Below are 25009 nucleotides of genomic sequence, written 5' to 3' on the forward strand. Positions count from 1 at the left end.
CGGTAAGTGTGAAAAATGGTCGTAAGTCACTTTTTTCAGTGCCATTGTAACCTCGACTGGTCACTAAATGAACTGTTGTAAGTTGCAGGACTACCCATACAAAGCAATAGCCAAGAGATGCTTTGGAGAAGTTACACATGCTTTCCATTTGGCGATCACGTAGTCCTGTTCTCTGAGGGAAGAAGCTCCTTTTCCAATGTGTTTTGAATTTCTGGAAGATGCAGCTTCCCTTTTACCTTGAGAGGAATACAGGAGGGCTGAACGTCCCAGTTGTGAGGGAAATATCTACTGACATTCTGCGCCCTCAAAGAGAAGCTTGCTTAGGAAACACAGCCTGACATAGAATCCCTGTATCAGATTTCCTTTGCCCCTCGGCATCCCTCAGAGTTAAGACGGAAGAACAGGGGCAGCCCCACTCCCATCTTGTTAAAAGAAGAGGTCAAGCCTCCCCTTTTCTCCTCCCCTCCACTTAGTCTTGCTTGCTGTGCAGTTGTCTTATTAATTACAATTCTCCGCAGGCTACATTATTTGCTCATAAGGGAGGGTGATGCCTCTAAGTTTCCTTGGCCACCTGGCTCCCAACAGGTGCTGTGCAATTGCACACAAGCCCTGGACTTCCTGGATCAGTGCACTGCATGGACTGCGGAGTGCCTGGTTGCAGGCACAAAGGAAGGAGAAGGTGAAGGAGCTTCTTCCCCCAACCCACCAAAATTAATTGGGGAGGACAGAGAAACCGAGAGACCCAAACCTTCCAATCCAGCCTCTAGACCCCTCAGTTTCTTCTCCTTTAAAACAACAGATGAACAGGTGAAGCGAAAGAGGATCCACACCCGGAACTCTTGAGGAGGAAGGTATGTTTGCAAAAGTACAAGCGGAGCGCAAGTCCTGCAATGCGAAGGGGGAGAGTAAGCTCTGCTAAGCTCTGAGGAAAAGGCTTCCTCTTGAACCAAACAAAATGACTTCAAAGTCAGGGCTTCAAAATCAGGAAGGGCTTTCCAAGGTGTTACTAGGCTTTCTGAACTGGTGGAGATGAAACACACAGCACTCAGCGGGGCTTGCAAAGATGAATAAGAAGCAGGCAGCAGAGGTGGTGAGAAGCTAGCCATTCCTATCTGTTCCCCCTCACCCCCTCCACTTTTGATAAGGGAGATGCAAATGGAACAAGGGGAGTGGGGAGATGATGTCTGGAGGGCACATTTGGGGTAAAAGTGGCTAGTTGCAAAGGAGGTGGGGCCCAGGAGGAATTTATTACAAGTGACTTCCAACTAGTGACTTTACAAAGAACTTCTGCTTTTACCTGGCAGTTGACGCTTCTATGGATCAATAGTCACAATTTTTCATTCCTCCACTTTCACTGAAAGAGGCTTTGCATATTTAAGAGGAGGAAAGCATTCTCCAGAGAACGAGTAAGATTTCTCCATCATACCCCATTTTTTAATTTATTTTTACACTCCCCTCCCTTTAACATTTTTATAAATAACCCAAGGCGGCAAACATACCTAATATTTCTTCCTCCTGCTCTTTTCCCCACAATAACAACAATCCTGAGAGGTTGGCTGGGTAGAGGGAGAGTGACTACAAGTAGTCCTCAGCTTACGACAGTTTATTTAGTGGCCGATCAAAGTTACAACGGCACTTTAAAAAGTGACTTATGACTGTTTTTCATACTTATGACCGTTGCAGCATCCCCATGGTCACATGATCAAAATTCAGATGCTTGGCAACTGACTCATATCTATGACGGTTGCAATGTCCCAGGGTCATGTGATCCCCTTTTGCGACTTTCTGAAAAAGCAAAGTCAATGGGGAAACTAGATTCACTTGACAACCATGTTACTAACTTAACAACTGCAATAATTCACTTAACAACTGTGGCTACAAGGATCATAAAATGAGGCAAACTCACTTAACAAATGTTTCACTTAGCAACATAACTTTGGGCTCAAGTCAAGGAACTATCTGTAGTCCAAAGTCACCCAGACATTATTCATGCCTGAAGCAGGATCAGACCTTTGCCATCTCCTGGGTATTTAGTCTGGTGTATTCCCACTAGGCCAAACTAGCTGTTTAAAGGCACGGGACATTTTAAAGGAATGGGGTGTAAGAGTATCCCTGGAAAAGCATGAGGGAAATGGGGGGAAAGGTAGGCTTATAAATACAACATTTCCTAACTCTAGTAGTGTACTCCTGGCCTTCTAGGAGAAACTGGGACCATGACTTCTATCACCAAACTTTTCTCCCTTAGTTTTGCAAAGCCTTCAAATTTAAGTCACAATAAAAGGTGAACTGAGAACAAACAAACTAGGTCAAAATCTTACCTGCATCTGACTTGCTGCAGTTAAGGAAGAACTGAAGAAAAATGACTGCTTCTCAAGATAATCACAACCTTGAAAAATAATATGTAATATTTGGCTCTCCAGATATTGAATTTCACTTCCCATTGTCTCCAGCTAGCATGGGCAGAGAAGATAATGAGAACTGTACTCTGGCAATATCTGGGGTGCCACAGTTGGTCCATCCCTCTTGCAAAGTACTATTTCGTGCACTTCCCTTAAGAATACACCAAAATGAAAAAATCTTATTGAACCATTTTTTCTTCCTGAACACCGTAGGAGCTGTGACCAGAAGAACGGATTCTTTTTCAAGCAAATGTACCGTATTTGCAGCTGTGCAAGGCTATCCTTCCACAAACTCATGATTTTTGCTTGCTGAGGGTTTTTTTCCCCTTCTTGTTGTTGTTGTTAATTGCGAAGTCGTGTCCGACCCATCGCGACCCCATGGACAACATTCCTCCAGGTCTTCCTGTCCTACGTCTATATAAATGAAGAAATGTAACATCTCCCCCAGCCATTAGATTGGGATTATATAATAATGGAAAAAAGCATCGAAGTAGCTTTCCAGAAACCGTCTAACATCCAAATAACAAGAGAATTAACAGCTAGTTGAAGAAGAAACTTTAATACACGAGAATCCAGATGTTACAGGTGTGAAATCTGATTGGATAAATGGGGTCAACCCCTTGTTGCTGATCGGTTGCTAAAAGAAGGAAAGATTGTGGAATGTGTATTATTAACCTGTCAAGACAAATATATAGCAAATTCCCATAATCTGAAATTAGAACACTATTTTGCTGACTGACTAAAAAGCGGGATTTATGTCTATCATTCACTGGCCTTTCTCGGAAGTTTTTCTCCAAGTGGCTTTAACTGGCTGGAAACTATGAGAATTTCTGAGTTTCACATGACTCAAGAAAGCAAGTTTGCTTTGGCTAAGAATTGAACATCGTTTATTCGCTTCAGGAAAGAAAATACAATAGATCCAGATATATTTCTCAATTGCTCATTCAACCAGATAGTTAGTATAACAAATATCCCAGAAATTAATGAGTGTAGATTATTTTATTTGTTGATTGGTTGCAGATAATTTCTGATTCTTACCTAGCTCCTAGAAAGTGCTTTTTTACAATCAATAGTTGGGTCCAGAAAATAATATTATTTTTTTTAAAAAAAAAAAAGCTTTTGATGTGTTTTTATGAATGTAAATGAGCAGCTATTTACTGCAAGTGTGGAAACATCTGAAAAGAGAAAACTGGGACTTCTTAGAATAACCTATTAGGAAAAAATATTTGGACTTTATGGAGACATATGAGTCTTTTTACATATTGCAGAAATACAGACTGTTGTCAGATATTGTGGGGCGAGTAGAATAGAAGGTCTGGTTAAAAAACAGAGAAACGTTCTCATGATGTTCTTCCATGTATGTCTAAGTAAAACAAAATATTCTGATCTGTTTTAGAATTCCATTATGAAAGCCTAATGAATTTCTGCTTCCAGATGTCCTCTTGACCCTCTAGATCCATTTTCTCATTCCCAAATTCTACATTTTCTTATTCACATGTTGCTCCCCTCAATCTTGGCCTCTTCCCCAAGGTGCTGACCTCTTTCACTTTCTTTGCTTCTGTTCATCCCAGAATCTAAATATTCTTCTTTCTGTACTTGGCTCAACCAGCTCTTTCAATGTCATCATCTTATCCGAAACCTTCACAAATTAACTGTGTAGAAGGAGATTAGTAACTTGAGATTTGTGTAGCCAAATCCAGGGTTTAGATCAATTCTTCCATCATAGCTATCAATGAGAAGGAAGAGACATTGCAAAAGAAGGGATTGCAGGCAGAACTTTGTGGATTTCCACAGAATTGTTTAGGAAGTGCCACAGCTAAAATTGTATATCCAAATTAACATGTAAGAAGATATTGTGGTTTTGTCTTTCCTTTCTCTTAAACTAATGCTGTCTTTATTACAGTATTTATTTCACATTTTAGGGCACTTGCCTGCACCATATTAGGAAATGATTGCCAGGAACACACCCAGATACTTTTATGGATTAGATTAAAACATATTTTCTAGGTCATTATTAGAATAAGGATTTATGCTGTTAATTCTCTCTATTCTGGTACTGGAATTGAGATTTGAGATTAAAAGAGTATACTATTTGATCCTGATGAGATAAAATAGGTCCTAAGGTGGCCAGTAACTACCTTTTGGAACTTTTTTTTTTCTTGCTTTGTTCCTTTTGCTTTTGTTTTCCACCAAACAAATCCTGTTAAGATGGAAACAGCAGCATCACTAATACTGTTTGATTAGTAGCTAGCCAGCCTAGTCTGTATTCTTTTTTTCTTCTGGTCAGATGGCCTTCTAAAATTGTTTGAATCAAGGTGAAGGATTAGAGGATAGAGAAATAATATAATCAAGGATGTTGTTACCAATGTAAAACAATATTAATAAGCACTTGGGGGACCTATTTCCCTCTCGGGAGTTTAGAAAAATATTGGGAACAAGAAGTTATGTTAAAGGAAATGTTTACATTAATTTTCTAAGATTTCGAAGCAGGGCCAGGAAGACTTGCTCCTGTCCAGCATCGCAAAGGCTGGCAAAAAAGACAGTGACTTGCTAAAATAGCAAAGAGTATCCCGTGGGCACTTTAGAATTGCATGTTCTGTTGTCAAAGGCAATGGCTGGATCCCAGATCCGCTGCCTGGAGAGCGAAGAGCCATACATTAAAGTAACTGAATCAAATCCTGAATTTTATTATTGTGAACGTCAGCGGTTGGCCCTTGAAGCTCTACTTGCCAATGGTGAGGAAGCCTTTAATCAGTGCCTCTCCCGTGAAAAGCTGCGCCCCTTTCTGTCAGAGGGTGAACTGCAGGAATTAAAGGCTACAGCAACGGCAGAAGAATTACAGGCTCCCCCTTCAGGTGGAGTAGGGACTTACAGCTTTGGAACGAAGGGATCTAGTCTCAGCTACTGGCCTCAGCGTTCAGATGACTCACCCCCAGATCTGGAGCTAGGGTGGCCAGACCATGGGGCTTGGAAAGGAATTACCCGAGCAGAGGTCTATACCCACCCACCAGGAGAAGGAGCGCCACATATCAAGGAATTGGTACGCAGCTGTATCCAACAAGCCCATAAGGTATGAAGGAAAGGTAACATTGAACATTTTCCTCCTTGAGATGAAAAAAAAAAGTGAGAAAATATGTGAAGAGTTTTAACAAAGCTATTCTGCAGAAAATGGGATGTTCCCAAAACTGAGACATTTCCACATTATTGCCACACAAAAATCTTTATCAAATTGTCTTCCCTTTCAAAAAGACAATGCATTGGCAATTTCCATATGCTTTGTAAGTCAGGATATCATAAAACAATAGTTTAGAGACATAAAATATCTTTCTGTTTGAAGATACTGTGGTACATCATGTCTGGTAGTATATCACGTCTGCCAATTCCAATTTTGAAAAGTATAAATATTAGTATCTTTTAATGTACTGATCTGTTAACTGGTCTGCCTTCTGATTCATTAAAACTAAATTTAATAGTTTAGTCTGGCTAGTAAAAGACTGCAGCCATAATATACAGGTAATCCTTGAGTTATGACTGCAATAGAGCCTATAACTGTTGTACCTTATCGAGAAAAGTCAATTAGAAAAATATATATTCTGAGTCATTCATGTCATGGTTGTCCCAGAGGTGTTTTTTTCAAAAAGCAATTGGACTTTCTTTGTTTTCCTTGAAGACATTTCCTTTCTCATCCAAGAAGCTTCTTTAATTCAGATGGAGTCAGAACTGAAGAAGGTCTTTGGATGAGAAGAAATCAAAAGAAGGTCCAGTTGCCTTTGGAAAAAGCACTTTCGGGTCAATTAGAAAAAGAATATTCTTTTAGATTAAAACCAAAGCCCAAACCCAAAAATATCCGAGCTCACAGAACAAGATATAAATCCAATAAAGTATGTGTGCGGTGGATGTTGGCCAAGGGGGCGTATCAAAACAAATCAAGGTGTTTGAAGCAAAAGTATTGACTTTTTTAAACCTTCTCTATCAATATCCCGATGTTCATATAATTCTGCAAACTGGATTCAGCTCACTTTACTGTTATTTTAAGGAGATATAATTTGGAAAGCAAGACTGCAAAACTTTTGCTGGTCTCACAAGCAAACTATTTCTTTTCTAGGTGATTGCTATAGTCATGGACATTTTCACAGATCCTGATATTCTCTTGGATCTGTACGATGCAGCAATTAGGCGGCAGGTACCAGTCTATCTTGTGCTCAACCAGCAGCATCTTTGCTCCTTCCTCTCCATGGCTGAGAAAACTTGCCTTAATGTCCGTCACACGGAGGTGAATAGGGGAATGTTTCCGTTTCTAAACCCCAAAAGAGCAGGATTTTAGCACTAGCTGACTTTACTTAATTATCATTTGGTTTGCTTTTAAATACCCTCTCCCCCAATACAAACACATTAATGTTGGCATTTGCTGAACACAGGATCAAGATTTTTGTCAATGGAATCTTTAGAATTAATTTTATTGGGCAAATAGATTGAAACACTGAGGGGGGGAGTTCTGGTCAAAACGGGGTGGTGGGCGTTGAAAATGGGACTGTCATTATCTTCATCAAAATCATAGGTGTAACTCCCTTTAATTTTAAATGCAAAGCACACTTGTTCACATTGGATTTGCAAAGCTTGTTAGTTGTTGGGTTTTTTCCCCAAACATTGGTTAGATAATACATCAAGCAATAGTTAAGAATATCCAAAAGTACAGGTAGTTCTCGACTTACAACCACAATAGAGCCCAAAATTTCTGTTGCTAAGTGAAACATTTGTTAAGTGAATTTTGCCCTATTTTACGACCTTTCTTCCCACAGTTGTTAACTGAACCACTGCAGTTGTTGAATTAATATCACAATTCTTAAGTGAATATGGTTTCCCTGTTGACTTTGTTTGTCAGAAGGTCGCAAAAGGGAATCACATGACCCTGAGAAACAGCAATGGTCATAAATATGAATCAATTGCCAAGCATCTGAATTTTGATCATGGGATCATGAAGATGCTGCAACGGTCGTAAGTGTGAAAAGTGGTCATGACATGTCACTTTTTTCAGTGCCATTGTACTTTTGAATGATCCCTCAATGAACTGTTGTAAATTGAGGACTACCTGTGTTGGAGAAGGCTCAGATTCCAAATCCTGGCCTAGCTACAAAACTTACTAGGTAGCCTTTGTGAAATCTACCTTACCAATAAAGTGACCAACTTTTTTACAATGAAAAGGAGGACACAAAAAAATTGAAGAAAAAAATATCGTAAATAAAAGAAACATCTTATTCATTGCAACAATAATGCAGAATACACTATAATATGATAAATGCATAATAAAAAACATTTGTAACAATAACATTTTATATTGTAATTATGCTTACATGCCGTGCCCCCGCCCGCAGCCACCCCACCAGCACTGCTGCCCCGCTGTGTAGAGCGGGCCCCGCAGCTCCCAAAGCACCAGCTGTGCCGGCTCCAGCCCCGGGGGGGAGTCCGCCATCGACACATCCCACCTGCAGCCGCCCTGCCAGCACCACCGGCCACCCTGCACAGCCCCGTGTAGAGCAGGCCCCGCAGCTCTCACAGCACGGGGGGCAGCCGGCCACCGCCGCCCCTCACACTCCTGCCCACAGCAGTCCCACTGCCCCGCCTCTTGCACCTGCAGCCATTATTGCCCTAGTAGGGCCGAAGATCAAGAGAAAGTTACCGTGGCATCACCGCTCCAGTCTCCTCCAGGTATCTTTGGGACTAACTAGGACATGGTGTATTTGGGTAGCAGGGAGAGGTGCAAAGTTCCTGCCAATTCGCCTTCGCTGCAGACAACTTACATGTGCAAAGTTTGCTGGCCGGGTGTTTTGGCATGCTCAGCAGCAATTCCTATTGGCTTTCGAAAGCCAATAGGAGGAGTAGCACAGCTCATGAAAAAGTTGAAAAAAAAAACATCAAAAAAAGGTGCCGGAACACCGTTCTGAGCGTTCTATGAGAAAAAAAAAGCCCTGCAGATTAGTCTTCAAATATCAAAAAGGAGGACATGTAGGAGGACACTTTTCGAGGGAGGACAGAACTTAAAAAAGGAGGATTGTCCTCCCTAAAGGAGGACAGTTGGTCACCTTATTACCAAGTTATAGTGCTAATAAAAAGATGAAGGTCCTGATCACACCAAGATTATTGAATCTGCCCACCCAGTGAGATCTAGTATGAAGAGTTTGTTAAAGGTCTCACATTAGAGGGAATGACATATTTTGTTTTACTGGTCATAAGCCAGTCAGAGTCCTTGAAAATGGAGTGGCATATAGGCCAAATAAAGTCTCGAATACCTTGAAGAAAGGTGGGCATGCAAACAGAATAAAATAAATCCAATTTGTATATTTTAATTGTAAATATGTGGTGTATGCCATTGGGGTACCTCCTTGTATCTCAGCCAATAGAAAATATAGTTGATTTTTTTTTAAGTTACCTTTTTTTTCAGGCAAAAAATTCAAGATTATTGAGCTAAAACGCTCTCCCTTTTGGGTATGTGTGCCAATATTTTTCAGTGGTGGCATTGAACTAATCTGAGATCCTTTGAAATGTGGCTTGGGGTACCAAAAGATCCTCAGAATCTTTAATTGTGGCCTTTGTGCAGTGTTTTGATACTGAATCAATTGGTTGGAGTAGCTTTCCAAAAGATGCTGTTTTCTAGATGAGCTGAACTGGTCAGTGATGTTTCTTCTAGATCAGTATCTCTAGATCAGGGGTAGGCAACCTTGGCTTTTTTATGACTTGTGGACTTCAGCTCCCAGAATTCCTGGGAGTTGAAGTCCACGAGTCATAAAAAAGCCAAGGTTGTTAGAAATCTTTATATATATATATATATATATATATATATATATATATATATATATATATATATATATATATATATAAACAAGCCTTTTTTGTTACTTTTCTCTTGCATAGAACCTGCGAGTCAGAACTCTTCATGGCTGTTCATTCCAAAGCAGAAGCCAGAAACAGATCACAGGAACTCTAAAGGAAAAATTTCTGCTGGTTGATGGAGAAATTGCAATTACTGGCAGCTATAGGTAAGTGCTCTTCCTTGCTTTTCTGTGCAATAAATGAAAGTGTTGTAGATCCTGGATCCAGAAAGCAGCAAAATCATGAATAGTTTATGGCTGCACAATCTGCAAACTGCCTCTCTAGGGATGCCAGGTTTTGATCAAGAATAGTCCTATGCCCTTAAGAGTATTTGAAATCAGCAAGTGAAGCTTTTCTCCACATGAATCTGATCACTCATTAAGCTTTGCATAATATTCTGCTCTCTTGGGAAGCTATGAGACTCTCAATTAACAGGCAGCTTAATTTGGTAACTTTCCAAAGTTTCTCAATATCCAAAGTAAGTTTACTGCTTCATCGCAAGGCAAATGGAAAGGGATTAATTACAGGACAGTAGAGATGCAAATGGAGATACGTGGGATAGAAAGAAATGATAATTCAAAAGGAGCTATGCTCTCATGGGGTGTTCATGCTGAATGGTTATATTTTCCCAAAGAGGATTCCTTGGGTTGGTTGATCCATGCAGATAACTATGGGAATCTCCTTGGATCAAATTGCTTCCAGGCTTGGATAAGCATGAGACTATTTTAAATTCTGATGGCTGCCATGAAGATGGTTATGGCCATGAAACCAAAGGGGAAATTGATGCTCTTCATAGTATGGGAGGGTAAATTATGATATAATGGAAAATAACACATTTGGGGCAGAACACATATTATTAGCCAGAGACATAGCTAACCTCCCTCTTTAATCTCCATCACTCCTGCTCAGTCTTTGGTTATATTCTCCTCATCCTAACTCCTAGGATCAACCCAGTGAAGGGAATGTTCACATGGCACCGTGTTTGGGGTTAGATAATGTCAGAATGGTGCACCAAGGTTTATTAGAGTAGGGGTAAAGAGACTGTGCCTCTCTAGATGTTAGATTCCTGGAGTCAAGGGAGCCACATCTGAAGGTGCAGAGGTTCACCAGCCTTTCTCTAAAGTGTTGGCTCAAATAAAAGGACACCTGTTTTCCATTCTCAGTGGAATCTTAGGTTTTTTTAAAAACATATATTATTAGATTTACCCACATTTCTCATGTATACTCTTATATAACTTTCTGTATGTTATTTCTTCCCAGTATGATTTTGAGATGTTAAAGTTTTTGGAGACAGGGAGATAACATTGAGAATACCAGAGAAATATCTTAACACATCACAGTGTATGAATGGGCAGAAAATATATAAAGAAATGAACCAGGCAGATGCCCATGTTAACGTGCTTTTCCCTATTCCCTGCATCATCAGAAAAATATTCCAGCCTAAATTGTACTACCCAATGGCTGAACCTCATCCTGCTTCAGGAATGAGAGGAGCAAGTGTGGCTGTTCTTATCTTTTTAATACAAGGCAAATTCAGACAGTATCAGTTAGCTATTAATGGGCAGGTCTTTTTGCAGAAGGCAGGTGCCCATTCCTTCCTGCAGTCCAAACCAAAAACTCATTCAAAGCAATGCCCTGTGACTAGAGAAAGTATGCTCACAGTAGCTACAAGTGGCCAATAGTAGATCCCAGCTCCAATTGTGTTAGCCACCGCATTGTTGATGAAATATCCTAAATTGTGTCCATGGTAAAATTAAGAAGAGGAAAACCATTATTTTGAAACTGGAAGAACTGAGTTGATCTTAAGGTCTCTCGGCTGAGTTCTGGGGAAGAGACCAGAGCAATATCAGGGCATCTTTGTGCCATGGCTAAGGGCTGCTGGATGACCTTGGAGAGGGTTGTAGAACATCAAGATATGGAATCAAGGATTAGTTATGGGGGGAAATTAGTGAACACTGTAAATGCTAAACAGCTCTAGGATGCTTGAAAGAAGGTTTCAAACAGAAGTTTTTCACCCCTATCAGTATGTAGGGAGAAACAACTATCAGGACTGAACATTCAAAAGATATTAAAGAAGGTATAGGAGAAAGAAGAAGGTACAAGATAATTCACGAAATTTCAGAGCTGAGGTAATATGATTATTATGGGTTCATTAGTGGCCACCTCCCTCCTAGTGACTTTAAAGCATCTTCCTAATATCACTCAGCCATCACTGAAGTGGTAAAAAAAATCTCATTACTATTATTTTGTTCCAACAGTTGAGTGTGTGTATAGATCAAGATTTTTCAACCTTGGCAACTTCATAATGTGTAACTACAGTTTCCAGAATTAAAGTTATCAGAGTTTAAAAAAAACAAAAACCCACTAATATAGTTGCTTGCTAGTGGAAAGGGGACTTGTAATAAATAACAGTATATTCAAATATTGGCAAGTGGGCTTCAATGTTATTTTTCGATAAGAATTGCCCAGATGGGTCAGGGGCACCCAAGAGGATGGTTTGGTTTGTCTTTTGGTTTTGCCTCTGCCACTGAGCATGTCTTGTTCTGGAGCCTCCGAAACCTTGAATTGGGTACGCACGCACATCCACCCACAGGAGCAATTGTCTCTCATTTTATTTCCACGCTGGAAGCTCTGCTACTGATCTGCCTGTTCTCCATAACTACTCACAGTGAAGTCTGCCAAGTTGAGTGACAGATTATTTTGTCACTTTCCCAAAAGGCAGAATCTCTCTGCCTTTAATGAGATGCGTAATGGGTAAGAAATACAGGAAGTTATGCTTTTGACAGCAGGGTATTCGAGAAAACGCTGCCTGCCTTCCATTTCAGTCTGCCTTACACACATTAGGTGCCTCTGGGTGTGCCAAAAAAAAGGGGGGGAAGGGGACGAGAACCCATATGTGAGCTTAAATCTCTGCTGTTTTAATCAAAGGCCTCCCTTCACTGTGGATTCATACAAGTCCTGGAGGAAGAAAAGTTTAACTGATTTTGATGGAACTGGGGAGGCCTTTCCTGATTCGCTTTTCAGTTGTCCACAGGAGAAATTAGATGATTGATGAGTGATGCAAGATCGAATTTGAGTCAGTCACTGGAATCAAAGATTTACTTTTCCGAGCTTTTGGATTCATGCTGGAGCCAATCTTCAGGGAATTTCTCTCTACTGAAATATGTTCTTTGGGCTGGTCTGCAAGTCGTGTTTATGTGGTGCCTTCCTATTGGCTGATTGGTGTGTTGATGGCTGGCAATTGGCTGTTGTTTCCTTGTGCTGCCAAGCCCTTGTCTTCTCAGTATTTGATAAGCTGGTGGTAAATCAGCACTCCTGTTAACTGACAAGGAGGCCTGTTTCCCAGGCTTCAATCTTTGTACCTGCATGGCCAACGATCTTAGTAGTTGTGAAATTAAATGAGTGTCCTTGTTCATTGCAGTGTGAGGCTATCAATAATTTCTGGTCTCCTCATCTGCCCACTCGCTTGTAAATCTCTGGTCTGGTGACTGGCCCAAATTCGATCTTGTGTCATTATCCTAGGACGCATATATTTGTCTTCATTTGTGATTGGTGAGTGAAGATGGGTAAAGAATTGGAGAGAACTCTGTGCTAAATGGATCATGATCTATGGAAACCCCTTACGAGATTCATTCAAGTAATCCTGTAGTCAGTCATTTTTTCAAGTTTCAGGAAATCCAGCTTCACTTCCCAATTTCCCATCCATATTCTTCTTCTTGAGATCTCAAATACTACCAGCTCCAAGAATTCAGAAATTGTCTGTTCATTCTTCTTTTCATCCTCCACCCACCAGGCAATTTCATCCAATCTTTTGCCTATGACAGGCATGTCAAACTGCCGGCCCATGGGCCAGATGCATCATGCCAAAACCACACCCACCCCATTTCCGGCAATGGGGGAAAAGTCGCGATACATCACGAGTTTGACATGCCTGGCCTATGAGAATACTATACTTTGTGCTGCTTCTTCCTTATATGATGTCATATAATTTGACATCACTCCTCTGTGATGTCAATGGGTGGCTTTATTCCTGGCTCTCCAAATACTGTAGCTTTTGACACCCATTGTGATGTCATTGCTTAAGCAGTTATCAGATTCTAGGAGGCTGTTGCCAGAGATTCATTCTACTTTTTCAGCAGGTTAGAGTAGAAAGGATGAAGACTATGTAGCAAGAGGAGCAGAGAGCCAAGAGCTGGGATCCAGTTTTGTAGTTAAAAATAAGAAGTCCACCTCAAGAAAGACTAGTTGACGTTAACTCTCTGGGAAGTTCCTGCAGATCAGCCAGAAATTTTCTTCTGTATCTGGTGGGTTTTATAAATCGCTACTGGAGGCTACTCAAAGAGTGAAGTGGAAACTTACCTGAATTTCTGGAACCAGAGAGTTCATAAGTCTAGTTTTTTCCTAAGAAATAAAAGCAAACACTACCCTTTAGGAAGTGCAGATCAAGGCACCCTGGTTTACTTCTAAAGCCAAACATCTTCTGTGGATTATATGCCATTATATACTGAGCAATAGTACCAGACTTTCAAGATATAAGCAACTGAGATTCAGAATATTAGAGAAGAGATGAGTTACTGCAGTCTCTTGTTGAAGCCCTAGGAAGAGAAATTGTAAAAAAACAAAACAGAAACATAATAAGTACCATCAACTGAATATTTTTCCTTTGGACATTTTGACTGAAAACTGGAAAAGTTGATCTGTTTTTGAAGACTCTGAAGCCACAACCCTTTGAAAGCTGGTGAGGACGCCAGCATTACAAAAAGGAAATCAATTGGTACCTTTCTGTACCACTCTTAAAGTGGTAAGAGTCCACACTGCTGCAGAAGCACCACTTCCCCTGAGTTGTCATGAAGTGTTCTTTGCAATTTAGCCTGGTGTGCGTCTTGGTTTGCTTGCTGCCTTCCACTTTCTCCAAGGACTGTATCTTTTGTGAAATTACTTCCTCAACAATATGTCCTGGCCTCAGGATGAGCTGCGCTGAAGACGAAGACTGCTTTGTGGGCGAAGGGGTGGCCTTGGGGGTTTCAGACATCCAGAACAAGGGGTGTACCCGCTCCATCAACTGTGGCAAAGAGCAACCTGTTGCCTACATGGGTGTCACCTACAGCTTGGTCACCAACTGTTGTAAGGGGAATTTATGCAATGGGGTTCAGTCCCTGAGACACCCTTCCCTTTTCCTTCAGTTTGCTCTCATCAGCCTGCTGATGAGGTTCCTCTGATTTTAAAAAAGTTTCAAGCAATAAAATAATCAGGATATTTTTGGAAAGTTAAGTCCTTGCGTTTGTGATGTGAGAAATGTGGTCACATGACTAACTGCCATTGGAACTTTAGAACTAAGTCATAAATACCTTTTGGGGGGAGCTCTGTTGTAACTATGGTGGGTCATAAGTCAAAGACTACCTGTAATTGCATTTATGTCACAGCTTTTTTTACAGTTCTGGTTTTAGGTAGCAATGCTATGGTCATATGGTAACCAAGGAGGAGGAGGAGAAAGGAAAAACTGTGGATATCTATTGCTCTTCACTTCTAACCTGGCCTCTAACCAATTAGTGGAAAATCCACTGATAAAGGGTGGGTTAGGAATTTGGAGTGAAGCTGCCATTTTTCAGTCACATGACGGCATTTTGTGTACTTGGCAATCAGCTTGCTACGTTCCCCAGAACCAACGGTTCTATTGTCTATATGTGCTCAAATATATACTTATAGGCCTCCAGCACTGAAGCTCCTCTTTATGGACCATCCAACATTGGAGCTTTCAGGAATAACAGAATAACCCAGTTGGAAGGGACCTTGGAGGTCTTCTAGCCCAACCCCCTGCTCAAGCAGGAGACCCTATACCATTTCAGACAAGTGATTGTTCAATTTCTTTTTAACAAACCTCCAGTGATGGAGCACCCACAACTTCTGAAGGCAAGCCATTCCACTGGTCAATTGTTCTATTACTTCTCTAAGAGCATTTATGTTTATAGGTGGGTTTGCTGTACTGAGGCAAATGGCACATTCAAGAAACTAAAAGAAAACCTTGAAATACTCTGGTGACAACACAATTCATTCAGAATATGTAGATTCCATGTTTACAGCCAGGTCCTCTGAGTCCATTAACACATCACATTTTGTTCCCTGTGGTGGTGGCAGCAGATTGCTGTGTGGAACACTGCCACCCTGCTGTCTCCCAAGTTTAAGCACAATTTCTCCTCGTTGCTTTTTGATGGCAGTGAATCATACAGACCAGCTTGCAATTGCTCTGCTTCCTCAAATTTGGGCCATGAATTTCTCCTGTGGTCAATCAGTTTGTGCATTTACTCCTCTACAGATTCGGACTAAGGGCTTGAACTTCTTCGCAGAGACTCTGGCTTTGGTGAGGTTTTGGTTAAGTTGTGTGCATTTTGGTAAAAGGAAAACGTTCCATCTTAAATTAGGAATTTGGAGTAGAAATTGTGCATAATTTGAATTGCTTTAGATATAAAAGGCAGCTGTGGAATATAGGATATTTGCCTTAAATTATTTATTCTCCACTTAGTCTTCTAATTATTCTCAGTAGCAACAACTTCCTGTCTTTTCATCACTGTTTCCTGGATCTTTTCATCTGGATGCACCAACAACTGAATATGGGACTATAGAATCTTAGAATCATAGGGTGAAAAGGGATCTTGAAGGTCTTCTAGTCCAACCCCTGCTTGAGCATGTAGAACAGTGGTCACCTACTTACTCAATTCAGAATGTGTTCTGTGCAATGATGGGATTCAAACAGGTTCTCTGTGTGGATGCTGCTTCCAGAAGTTCTGGTCCTGGGCAACAAAAAATTAGCTACCGGTTCTGCTGAAGTGGTGCGAACTGACTGAATCCCCCAGTGGTTCTGTGTGATCTAATTCAGGGGAAGGTTTTTTTTTAAAGAAGACTGAAATTATTTAATCATGACGGCAGTCCATTAAAGGAAGGGGCATTTTAATTTGATTAGGATTACTCACAGACAGGGACATCACCATTTCAGCTTCCTTATAGAATTTGCCCATATAGAGACCTGTACAATATCAGAGATCTGATTCTATAGGTGGCTTCACAGAGTTGCACTGTTGAAGGAAAAGTCTTCATCATGGTTCAGTCCAAGCCAGGGATAAACAACATGGTGACTGTTTTAGAAAGAAGGTTGCAGTTTATTGGAGAGCCAGACAGAAAGATGGCTCTGGAAGAAAAAAGAGCGAGCACATGTAGCGAGTGGGTTTTTATACCCTCTGGAGCCTTTTGTTTGTGGAGTTGTTCCTGTGGCATGAACTTTGACCTGAGTTTGAGTGTGCCCTTTGGTATCTCTGTGTTAATCCTATTATGTCCTGTCTTAGAGTTTGGGTGGGGTATGTAGATTTTAGGAGTCTTTGTCTTTCTAAGCTTCTAGCTGGAGCTTCCAACCTTCCTGGATTTACATCTGCATTATAGAGCTGGTTTCTGCTTGGGGGAAAGGGACCTGGGGCTATTAAGAAAACTGGGCATGCTTTTCTGCTTCTTTAAGATCCTTTGAGGAAATATATTTTCCTGCCCTTTTAATATTTCCTTCTCTGGGGGGGCTGACTTCCCACAGCACAATAACCTTCAATAAGCTCCCCCACGATTACTTCACAATAACCTCCTTGATTGCACAAATCAACCATGTTTGACTGGTCTGGAAGGCCATGAATCACCTTCTGATCTGTAAATAGTTCTGCAGCTTAGTCAATTAATTTTCAACTCAGGTCTTGCTCCAGAAGATACACTGCAAAGCGTTGCAGTGTTTCTTCTGGAGCTACAGAGAGGTCAATTCTCACTGCTGGGGAAATGCCCTTCATCCCTTTTCCTAGCACCCTGCTGCCATCCTCCCCATCTTGAGAGAGGAGTGGCTCTGCCACATACCCCATTCATTGGCATTTGGGCTTCTTTTTTTCAATGCTAGTGAAATGGAGGTGTGGCTAAATTGAGAAGAAGGGTGGGGAAGGCGGTAAAGCAGGGGTCGTCAAACTTGGCTCTTTTATGACTTGTGGACTTCAATTCCCAGAATTCCTCAGCCAGGCATGCTGGCTGAGGAATTCTGGGAGTTGAAGTCCACAAGCTATAAAAGGGCCAGGTTTGAGGACCCCTGGGGTAAAGGCTTGTTGCCATTTCATAAGCCCTTCTCATGGCCCCTGTCAGGCTTCAAAAAACAAGAAAGACGGGTTGAGATTCTCAAAGCAGTTTCCTTTATTGTTCCTCACCAAAAGACACAAATCTTATCAAACTACAGCAGACTACTTGCACCATAAAACATATTTTGGTCTAGTGGTTGAGGCTTGAGGCTAGAAACCAGGAGGCTGTGAGTTCTAGTTCTACCTTAGGCATGAAAGCTGGCTGGGTAACTTTAGGCCAGGCAACCTATCTCAGCCCAACTCACTGCAAAGGGTTGTTGTTGTGAGAAAAATAAGAGGAAGGCATGTATTTGTCACCTTGAGTTATTTATAAAAATAATAAAGGGATATAAATAAAATAGTCTGGGAACTATTAGGGAGGAGCTGTCTTCATCCTCTTTCTCTCACACAAACTATCTAAACTGCGACGTCTCTTGCTCATCTAGAATTCTGGGAATCCAGGTTTTTTTTTTTAAAATCACTGTCAGGCAGAGAAAACATTGTGTACTACAATTGAGACAACACCAGTGAGAATCTTTGTGGGGAGCCAAAACACTTTAAAATGATGCTGTATATCTGTGGAAATATTAAGGTTCTCCTAACAAGATCTAATCAGGAAGTCAAAACCATTCTCTTCCTAGCAGAAATTTTGTCCTGAAAATACAAAATTCAGTTCGAGTAGGGAATGTGCAATTAGCCATGCCTTCACTTGGAATTCTGTGTATACGATTATTGCTTCCTCTGAAATAAACTTTGTTTTATATCTGCACATCCAGCTCATTGCTGAAATAAGAATTTCTCACTAAATCTTTGCTCTGTAATGTAGGCCTTTCTAGTGCTAAAATTCTTCCCGGCATGATATGGGCTTTCACAATGTGAATAAAATATTATGGTGGTTTTTAAACTGCAAGCAAGAGATTCCAAAGGCTTTTAATTTTTTTTCTTAGAGCTTTTAAAGAGGGAGCACTATGGCAATAGACATGGGAAATCTGTATGAAACTAGCAAAACAGGATTGCTATCTGTCTATTAATCTTGAGAAATTTCCTTTAAAAAAACACTTCCTCTAACTAAATGTATCTGTGTCAAAAGAAATGCTCAACGGACAGAAATAAAATACTCAGAATAGGTTATGTTTAGCCTGGAGAGCTAAAGATTAAACAACAGCAGGGGACACGTCGGCTGTTTTCAAGTATCTGAAGGACTATCCCAGAAAATGAAACAAGTAGCCACATTCACATCACACTTATCAAGTCAAAGACCTAAGATGTCATCAGGGGTGTCATCAAAAAAGTCAAGATGGTGCTTTGCTTATATAGGACGAGGTTTTGCTTGTGGAGCTGAGGCTGCTGTTGTGATTTTTTTTTTAAAATCCTTTCTGCAGATACCCTTGAATTTCATCCAAGCATAGTAGCCCATTTGTTTCTGAGTTAAGACTGAGAGCAACCCCATCTAAAATATGCAAGATTAGTTGCTGAGTGACTCACCTAGTTTTTTTCCTTTGTAATCTAAACATAGAAGAAATTAGTTCTGTCTTTGAGCCTCTGGCAGAGACAGAAGGCTAAAGTGAACCCATAAAACGAAGATTTTCCAGTAGTGGCAGCTCAATTTTTTTGTTTTGTTTTAGGTTTTTTTTTTAAGGGCAAAACAGACTTTTCACTCTTTTATCCCTGTTGATTCTTTCTCTTGTCTGCCCAGTACAATATTTCTGTGGGAATTTTGTCTTTTTTCCCTCTTCTTTTTCTTAAAATGTTTTGGAGGAAAAGTGCAATCAGCTGAAAACATGATTGTGATAGCGGCCAAGATGGCTGCTCCTGATATCACCAGGTCAACGCTTGGTTCATCTGGCACTGCATCGTTGCGTCAAAAAGCCAAAGTGCATTTTTTTGTCATTGTGGAGATCACGATTAAGAGTGTGAGAACACAAGCAGTGGCTTACTGCAGAGGTCCCCAACCTTTTGGACACCAGGAACTGTTCCATGGAGAAAGGTTTTTCCACGGATCGGAAAATGCGTAGCTTTGTGTGCTGCCTACATCCCGCGGATGGGGCTTTGCTTGTTTGTGCAACCCGGTTGCTGGCATGCTGCGGACCAGTACTGCACCATGGACCAGAGGTTGGGGACCCCTGCCTTACTGGATTGGACCCTTTGCCCTCTAGTCCAGCAGTCAGTTCTCACAGCAGCCAACCAGCTGCACCAAGAAGCCCAGACTAGACTCTCTCGGCAGATGGCCTTCAAAGCTAATCTCCACTGATCGTCAATGATTGAGGCTACTAGTTATAAGCAATAAACAGAAGTCAGGTAATAGATTTTGGCTGAACATTGGGAGAAACTTTTTTAATGATGAGAGCTGGTTGACAGTGATACTGCCTCCTTTATGAGGTAGTAGGTGCTCCCCTCTGGTGGAGTAAGTATGGTTTGGCCATATGCGGCTTAATAATATGGCTACAGAAGCTTCTTGCCTTGTGAAGTCTGTCTTGTGCAGGGTGGGAGAAGGTAGTCTCTAAGTCTAAAACTCATCCGATTCTATGAATTGAATCTGACTTAATCCACCCTACAGTTCAGCAGTCCCCACTGCTTTCTGCTAATGCATCAGTAAATGTTGTATACCAAACTTGATTAACTAGGCCAGTTAAAAATTTAGAGTTGCATTTGCACTGCTGTTATTCCTGGGGTTGGGTTTTTTTTTTTTTGCAATGGCAAAAAAGTTGCAATATGTCGCGACACGTCACGTGATGTTGTGAGTTTGCATCTTAATGGATGCATTCACACAATATACTTATGCTTAAAGTGGAGAACCTTGATTGTAAACAGATTAACAGTAAAATGATAGGTCTATATCAGGATGTTTGCTTGACCTATCCCTCTCAGAGAATGCAAGATGAACTTTGCCAGATCCTGTTTCCTACAGTGGCAAATCTGATGCTTTGTGAACATTTCCCAGTATGGCAGCACAGTAACCCTTTCAAATTGTTGTCTCCAAGCAACTGGGGTTGAAAGGTTTATTTATTTATAGTTTATTTATTAGAAATATTTTTATACTCTTGCTTATTGCAAAGAATCTTGAAGTGGTTTATAAGTCTGTCAAATCTTAAGATTTAAAAATCAAAATTAAAAGCATTCCATCAAAGGTTGCTAAGGAGAATTAATGGCTGGAGGATGCCAATTTTAAAAAATGAGTTTTTAAAAGATGTCTAAAGCACATTAGTGTTAGGTCAGATGTATTGCAGAGGGAAGGCTATGCCAAAGGACAGGTATACTGCCAGAGACCATGGAAGCTTCATTTAATTGTGCTTAATTTGAAAGACTGTATGTAAAAACCATCTGGGGCAGGAATGCGCTAACTTGATCTGTCGGATCTTTGTTCTGTTTTACTGGAATTCAATGAGTGGTTGACCAGAGCCAGATGAAAAAGAGCTGAGTTTATCCTGATCATAAGAATTTATTTTCAATATTAAAACTGAGGTGAGCTCTTTCTTGAAGACAAAAATCCATAAATCTTAATCGAAAGTAGTGCAGCATTACTACAAATGATGGCATATATCCTACAAATGAACTAAGTCTTGCATGCACAAAATTTCTTTGTCTTGTCTTGAATCTCCTGCTTAGTCATTCCACTGAGTGCTCCAATGTGACTAGAGAAAAGTATCTGCTTATCAGGTACCATGCATAATTTGATAAATTTCCTGTCATACTCTCTTAATCATATTTTTTTTTCATGCATGCCTTTTCCATCTCTATATTTATCTCTTTGGGCAGCAATGATTTGGATAGGGCAAAACCAGTCTAGTTACAGGTAGTCCTCGACTTACAACCATTTTGTTTAGCAATCATTGGTCGTTACAACAGCACTAAAAAAACGGCCCTTGCACTTAAACCCGCCAGTCATGTATACATAATTTGAGCACTTTGTAACTGGCATATATTTAAGACAATTGTACCATCTTAGCATCATGCTATGGCTATTTGCAACCTTCCTAGCCAGCTTCCAACTAGCAAAGTCAACAGGGGAAGCCAGAGTTATTTAACAACTGCATTATTCACTTAACAACTGCAATGATTCATTTAACAGTGGCAAAAACAGTCCTAAAAATTGGATGTGACTCACTTATCTTGCTAAACCATGGAAATTCAGGTTCCAATTATGGCCATAATTGGACTACCTGTACACTGGTTAAGGAGACAAGTCTTAGGGAGGGAGACCCTATTGAGATGGCCTAACCTGGATAACTAGTGATTTCTATTGGGTTTCAGAGAGAGTTTGGGGATTTTCCTTCTGGATATATGTGGTTGGCCAGTGTTTCTGAACCTCAGTTACTTTAAGATGTGTGAACTTCAACTCCCAGAATTCTCCAGACAGCCATGCTGGGTTGAATTCCACACATCTTAAAGTGGCCAAGATTGAGAAGCACTGTGGTAGGCAATTTGACTAAGGCTTTGGTCTTTGCCCAAAATACAAGTAGGTCTGTGACAAGGGCCTTGGATTCGATTATATCTCTTCTTGTTCAGTGATCAATGTGCCTATTTTTCTGAAGAACTATAGATGACAAAACAGCAGAAGAAATGCAATTGGAGAACGAGGAAGAGGAAATCCAACCAAGCACATGTGAAAATCCCAACTTAGCCCTGACAAAGCCGAGTGGTTATGAACACTCGGTTTTCTGGTGCCGGTGATTTCCACCCCTTCAGAGATGGTGTGCAGTTTGTGGTCTTTCTGAACTCACAGCCCCTGCTCCATGAACACGTAGCAGCTGTAGACAAATTCATCTTGTGCACCAACTGTGCTCCTTCCTGAACTGGAAATCTCTTCTCACAGTCTTTCATGCTTTGGTCACTTCACATTAAGCAAGACAGTTGTTAAGTGTATTGTGCCACATTTTAGACCTTTTGGCCATGGTTAAACTGTCATTGCTAATTGAACCATGTGGTCATTCAGTGAATCTGGCTCCCCACCCCCACCCCCATTGACTTTGCTTGTCAGAAGCAGGCTGGGAAGATTACAAATGGTGATCTCATGTCTCTAGGACAGTGCAACTGTCGTAAATGCATGCCCATTGCCAAGATCCCAAATTTTTATTATGTGACTGTAGGTATGATGCAACAGTTGTAACTGTGAGGATTGATCATAAGTCATTTTTTGCAGTGCTATTGTAACTTCAAGCAGTCAGTCAACAAATAGTTATAAGTCAGGGATTTCCTGTACAGAGATGAACGAAAAGACTTCAATCAATGGTACATTCAAAGTTCTGCCCATTTTGTCTGGCTCACAGATAAAAAGGAGATGGGACTTTGATGGCATCATCATGGCTGCCATCTTAACTTTTCTGACCACTCTATAGAAACACATTTTCCAAGAATGGGCTTCTGGGCAGGGCAAGGCAATGACTGAGAAACATTCATGGCAAATAAAATTAAGCTTTTCTTGTATTTCCATGAGAAAGTTCAGAATCTGAAGTGACTAAGATGCACAGCCAAAATTCTCTTTTTTCCCCCAACAGCTTCACCTGGACTGATGCTCGTTTGAACCGCCACCTGGTCACTCGCCTTACGGGAGAAGTGACCGATGCGTTTGACCAGGAATTTCGCACTTTGTATGCGGCTTCTTGCCCCCTGCCAGCCCTGGAGATGCCCCCTCACCTCCAGCTTGCTTCTGTGGCCCCGCTATCTAGCACCAATGGGCCAGATGTGGCCCCGTACATCAGTGTGTTGGATGGGGTGCAGCTGTCCCACCGAATTGCAGAACGACGCTCGGTGGCCCCTCAACCCGTGGCCAAGAGCCGGGCAGGTGAGTGGGAACTTGTATTAGCTTCGCCGGCTACTGCTGAAGAACCCATGTTGCCTGCCTCTCCTCCCAAAGCATCACTCCGAAATCGACTTGCAGCATGGCGGGGTGTGGGCCATTCTGGAGGGGGCCAACAGGGACCTCCTGATGGGCCCAGCGCTCTTAGCGATATTTACAGGAACGTCCAACGAAACCGACTCTCCGCTGCTAAGACTACGGGGGCTCGCCCCAGTAAGTCCTTATGGGACCTCAGCCGTTTGAGCCAGCTGTCTGGGTCCAGCACAAGAGGCTGGGGACGAAATGGCATAGAGTCTGCTGAAGAAGCTAAAGTAAGTAATGCTGATTTTTTTTTTCCCCCAAGGTTACAAATATGTTTGCCAAACACTCTAGCCTGCAATGAAGCAACTGCATTCAACCCTGTGCGCTCTGTCAGCTAAATTTGTAATTCAAAGTCTCTCAACCTTAGCAAATTTAATATGGGTGGACTTCAACTCCCATCATTCTGGGAGTTGATGTCCACCCATCTTAAAGTTGCCAAGGTTGCAAAATACTGCTTGTACTCAGCTTAAACCAGTATTTCTCAAACTTGGCAACAAAGACATGTGGACCTCAATTCTGGGAGCTGAAGTCCAACAGATCTTAAAATTGCTAAATTTGAGAAAACCTTGGCTAGCATAAGCTCTGGTTAGACTAAGTGTTATGTAAAGAAATAGTGGCTTGACAGCTTGACAGATCCCCCTGAGGGGTGAAGCCAGCAGAGGTGAAATGGATACATTCCCGCTTCTCTCCACCTTTCCACACGCTTCTGTTTTTATTCTTTCCCTCTTGGGAGAAATCAGGGTGAGCCACTGATACTGTCATTGTTTTTGAATCAACAGAAGTGACAACTGGTCTTCCAACTGCTTTGGTGAGAATTGAGAAGTAGGGGACAATTTGGTTAGTTGCCATACTGTGTCCCAAAGGCGCTTTTCAAAAAGCAACTGGTCTTTGGAGCTTTTTTTTTTTCCCTTGAAAATATTTCATTTCTCATCCAAATATCTTCTTCAGTTCTGAGTGAGAACTGTGGAAGCTTTATGGAGGAGAAGCCAAACGTTTTCAGGGGGAAAAACCCAAGAAAATCCAGTTGTTTTTCGAAAAGCATCTTTGGGACAACCATGATCTGGATGATTCAGAATCTCCATAGACACTTATAAATACTGTGGAATCCTATCCTTTGCAGACTGGAAATCGTGGCTTTAACATGTTATATACACACTGAATTATGATTTATAATCATATCTTAGTGAATTCAGCCACGGTCTTATCTTCTTTTCACAAGCCAATGTAATGAAATTGGGGGGAGGAATGCGAATACTTTGATCAATCCTGGGTTGCAATCCTAGAATACAATCCTAGTTTGTATTAACAAAGGGATAGAATAAAGATCACGTGAAGTATTAGTATTGCTTTATAAAGCCTTAGTAAGACCAGACTTGGAGTACTACATTCAGTTTTGGTCACCACATTATAAAAAAGATGTTGAGACTCTGGAAAGCGTGCAGAGAAGTACAACAAAGATGGAGGTTAAAACTATGAAGAATGTTTGTAGAATTGGGTATGGCTAGTCTAGAGAAAAGAAGGAATAGGGGTGACATTATAGCAGTGTTCTAGTATTTGAGGCGTGCCCAAAGAAGATGGGATCAATTTATTCTTCACTTAAATATGAGCTAGCAGTGTGCTGCAGCTGCCAAAAAGGCCAAAACAGTGCTGGGCTGCATTAACAGAGGGATAGAATCAAGATCACGTGAAGTATTAATACCACTTTACAATGCCTTGGTAAGGCCACATTTGGAATA

At 41.1% G+C, this 25009-nt stretch overlaps 2 protein-coding genes across 4 annotated transcripts in view; both read left to right on the forward strand.

The window, feature by feature from the left end:
• The first annotated feature begins 552 nt into the window (after window positions 1-552).
• The window catches only part of FAM83E (family with sequence similarity 83 member E), a 31731-nt gene continuing 7274 nt past the window's right edge, over window positions 553-25009 (forward strand). The window contains exons 1-5 of one of the 3 annotated variants that reach the window (XM_039335034.1): window positions 553-851; window positions 2613-5469; window positions 6505-6672; window positions 9309-9433; window positions 22891-23503. In XM_039335034.1, coding sequence (XP_039190968.1) covers window positions 5011-5469; window positions 6505-6672; window positions 9309-9433; window positions 22891-23503 — 1365 coding nt within the window. In that variant the 5' untranslated portion in view covers window positions 553-851; window positions 2613-5010. Of the gene's footprint in view, window positions 852-895; window positions 1091-2612; window positions 5470-6504; window positions 6673-9308; window positions 9434-22890; window positions 23504-25009 lie in introns of those variants that run through there. The other 2 variants (XM_039335035.1, XM_039335037.1) reach the window with 2 other exon arrangements.
• Window positions 9471-16444, forward strand: SPACA4 (sperm acrosome associated 4). Its single transcript, XM_039335039.1, has one exon. It carries the CDS (start codon window positions 14114-14116, stop codon window positions 14483-14485), a length of 372 nt encoding a protein of 123 aa, XP_039190973.1. The 5' UTR covers window positions 9471-14113; the 3' UTR covers window positions 14486-16444.

Source organism: Crotalus tigris, unplaced genomic scaffold, assembly GCF_016545835.1.
Source record: "Crotalus tigris isolate CLP2741 ecotype Arizona unplaced genomic scaffold, ASM1654583v1 scf7180000017639.5415321, whole genome shotgun sequence".
Lineage (NCBI taxonomy): Eukaryota > Metazoa > Chordata > Lepidosauria > Squamata > Viperidae > Crotalus > Crotalus tigris.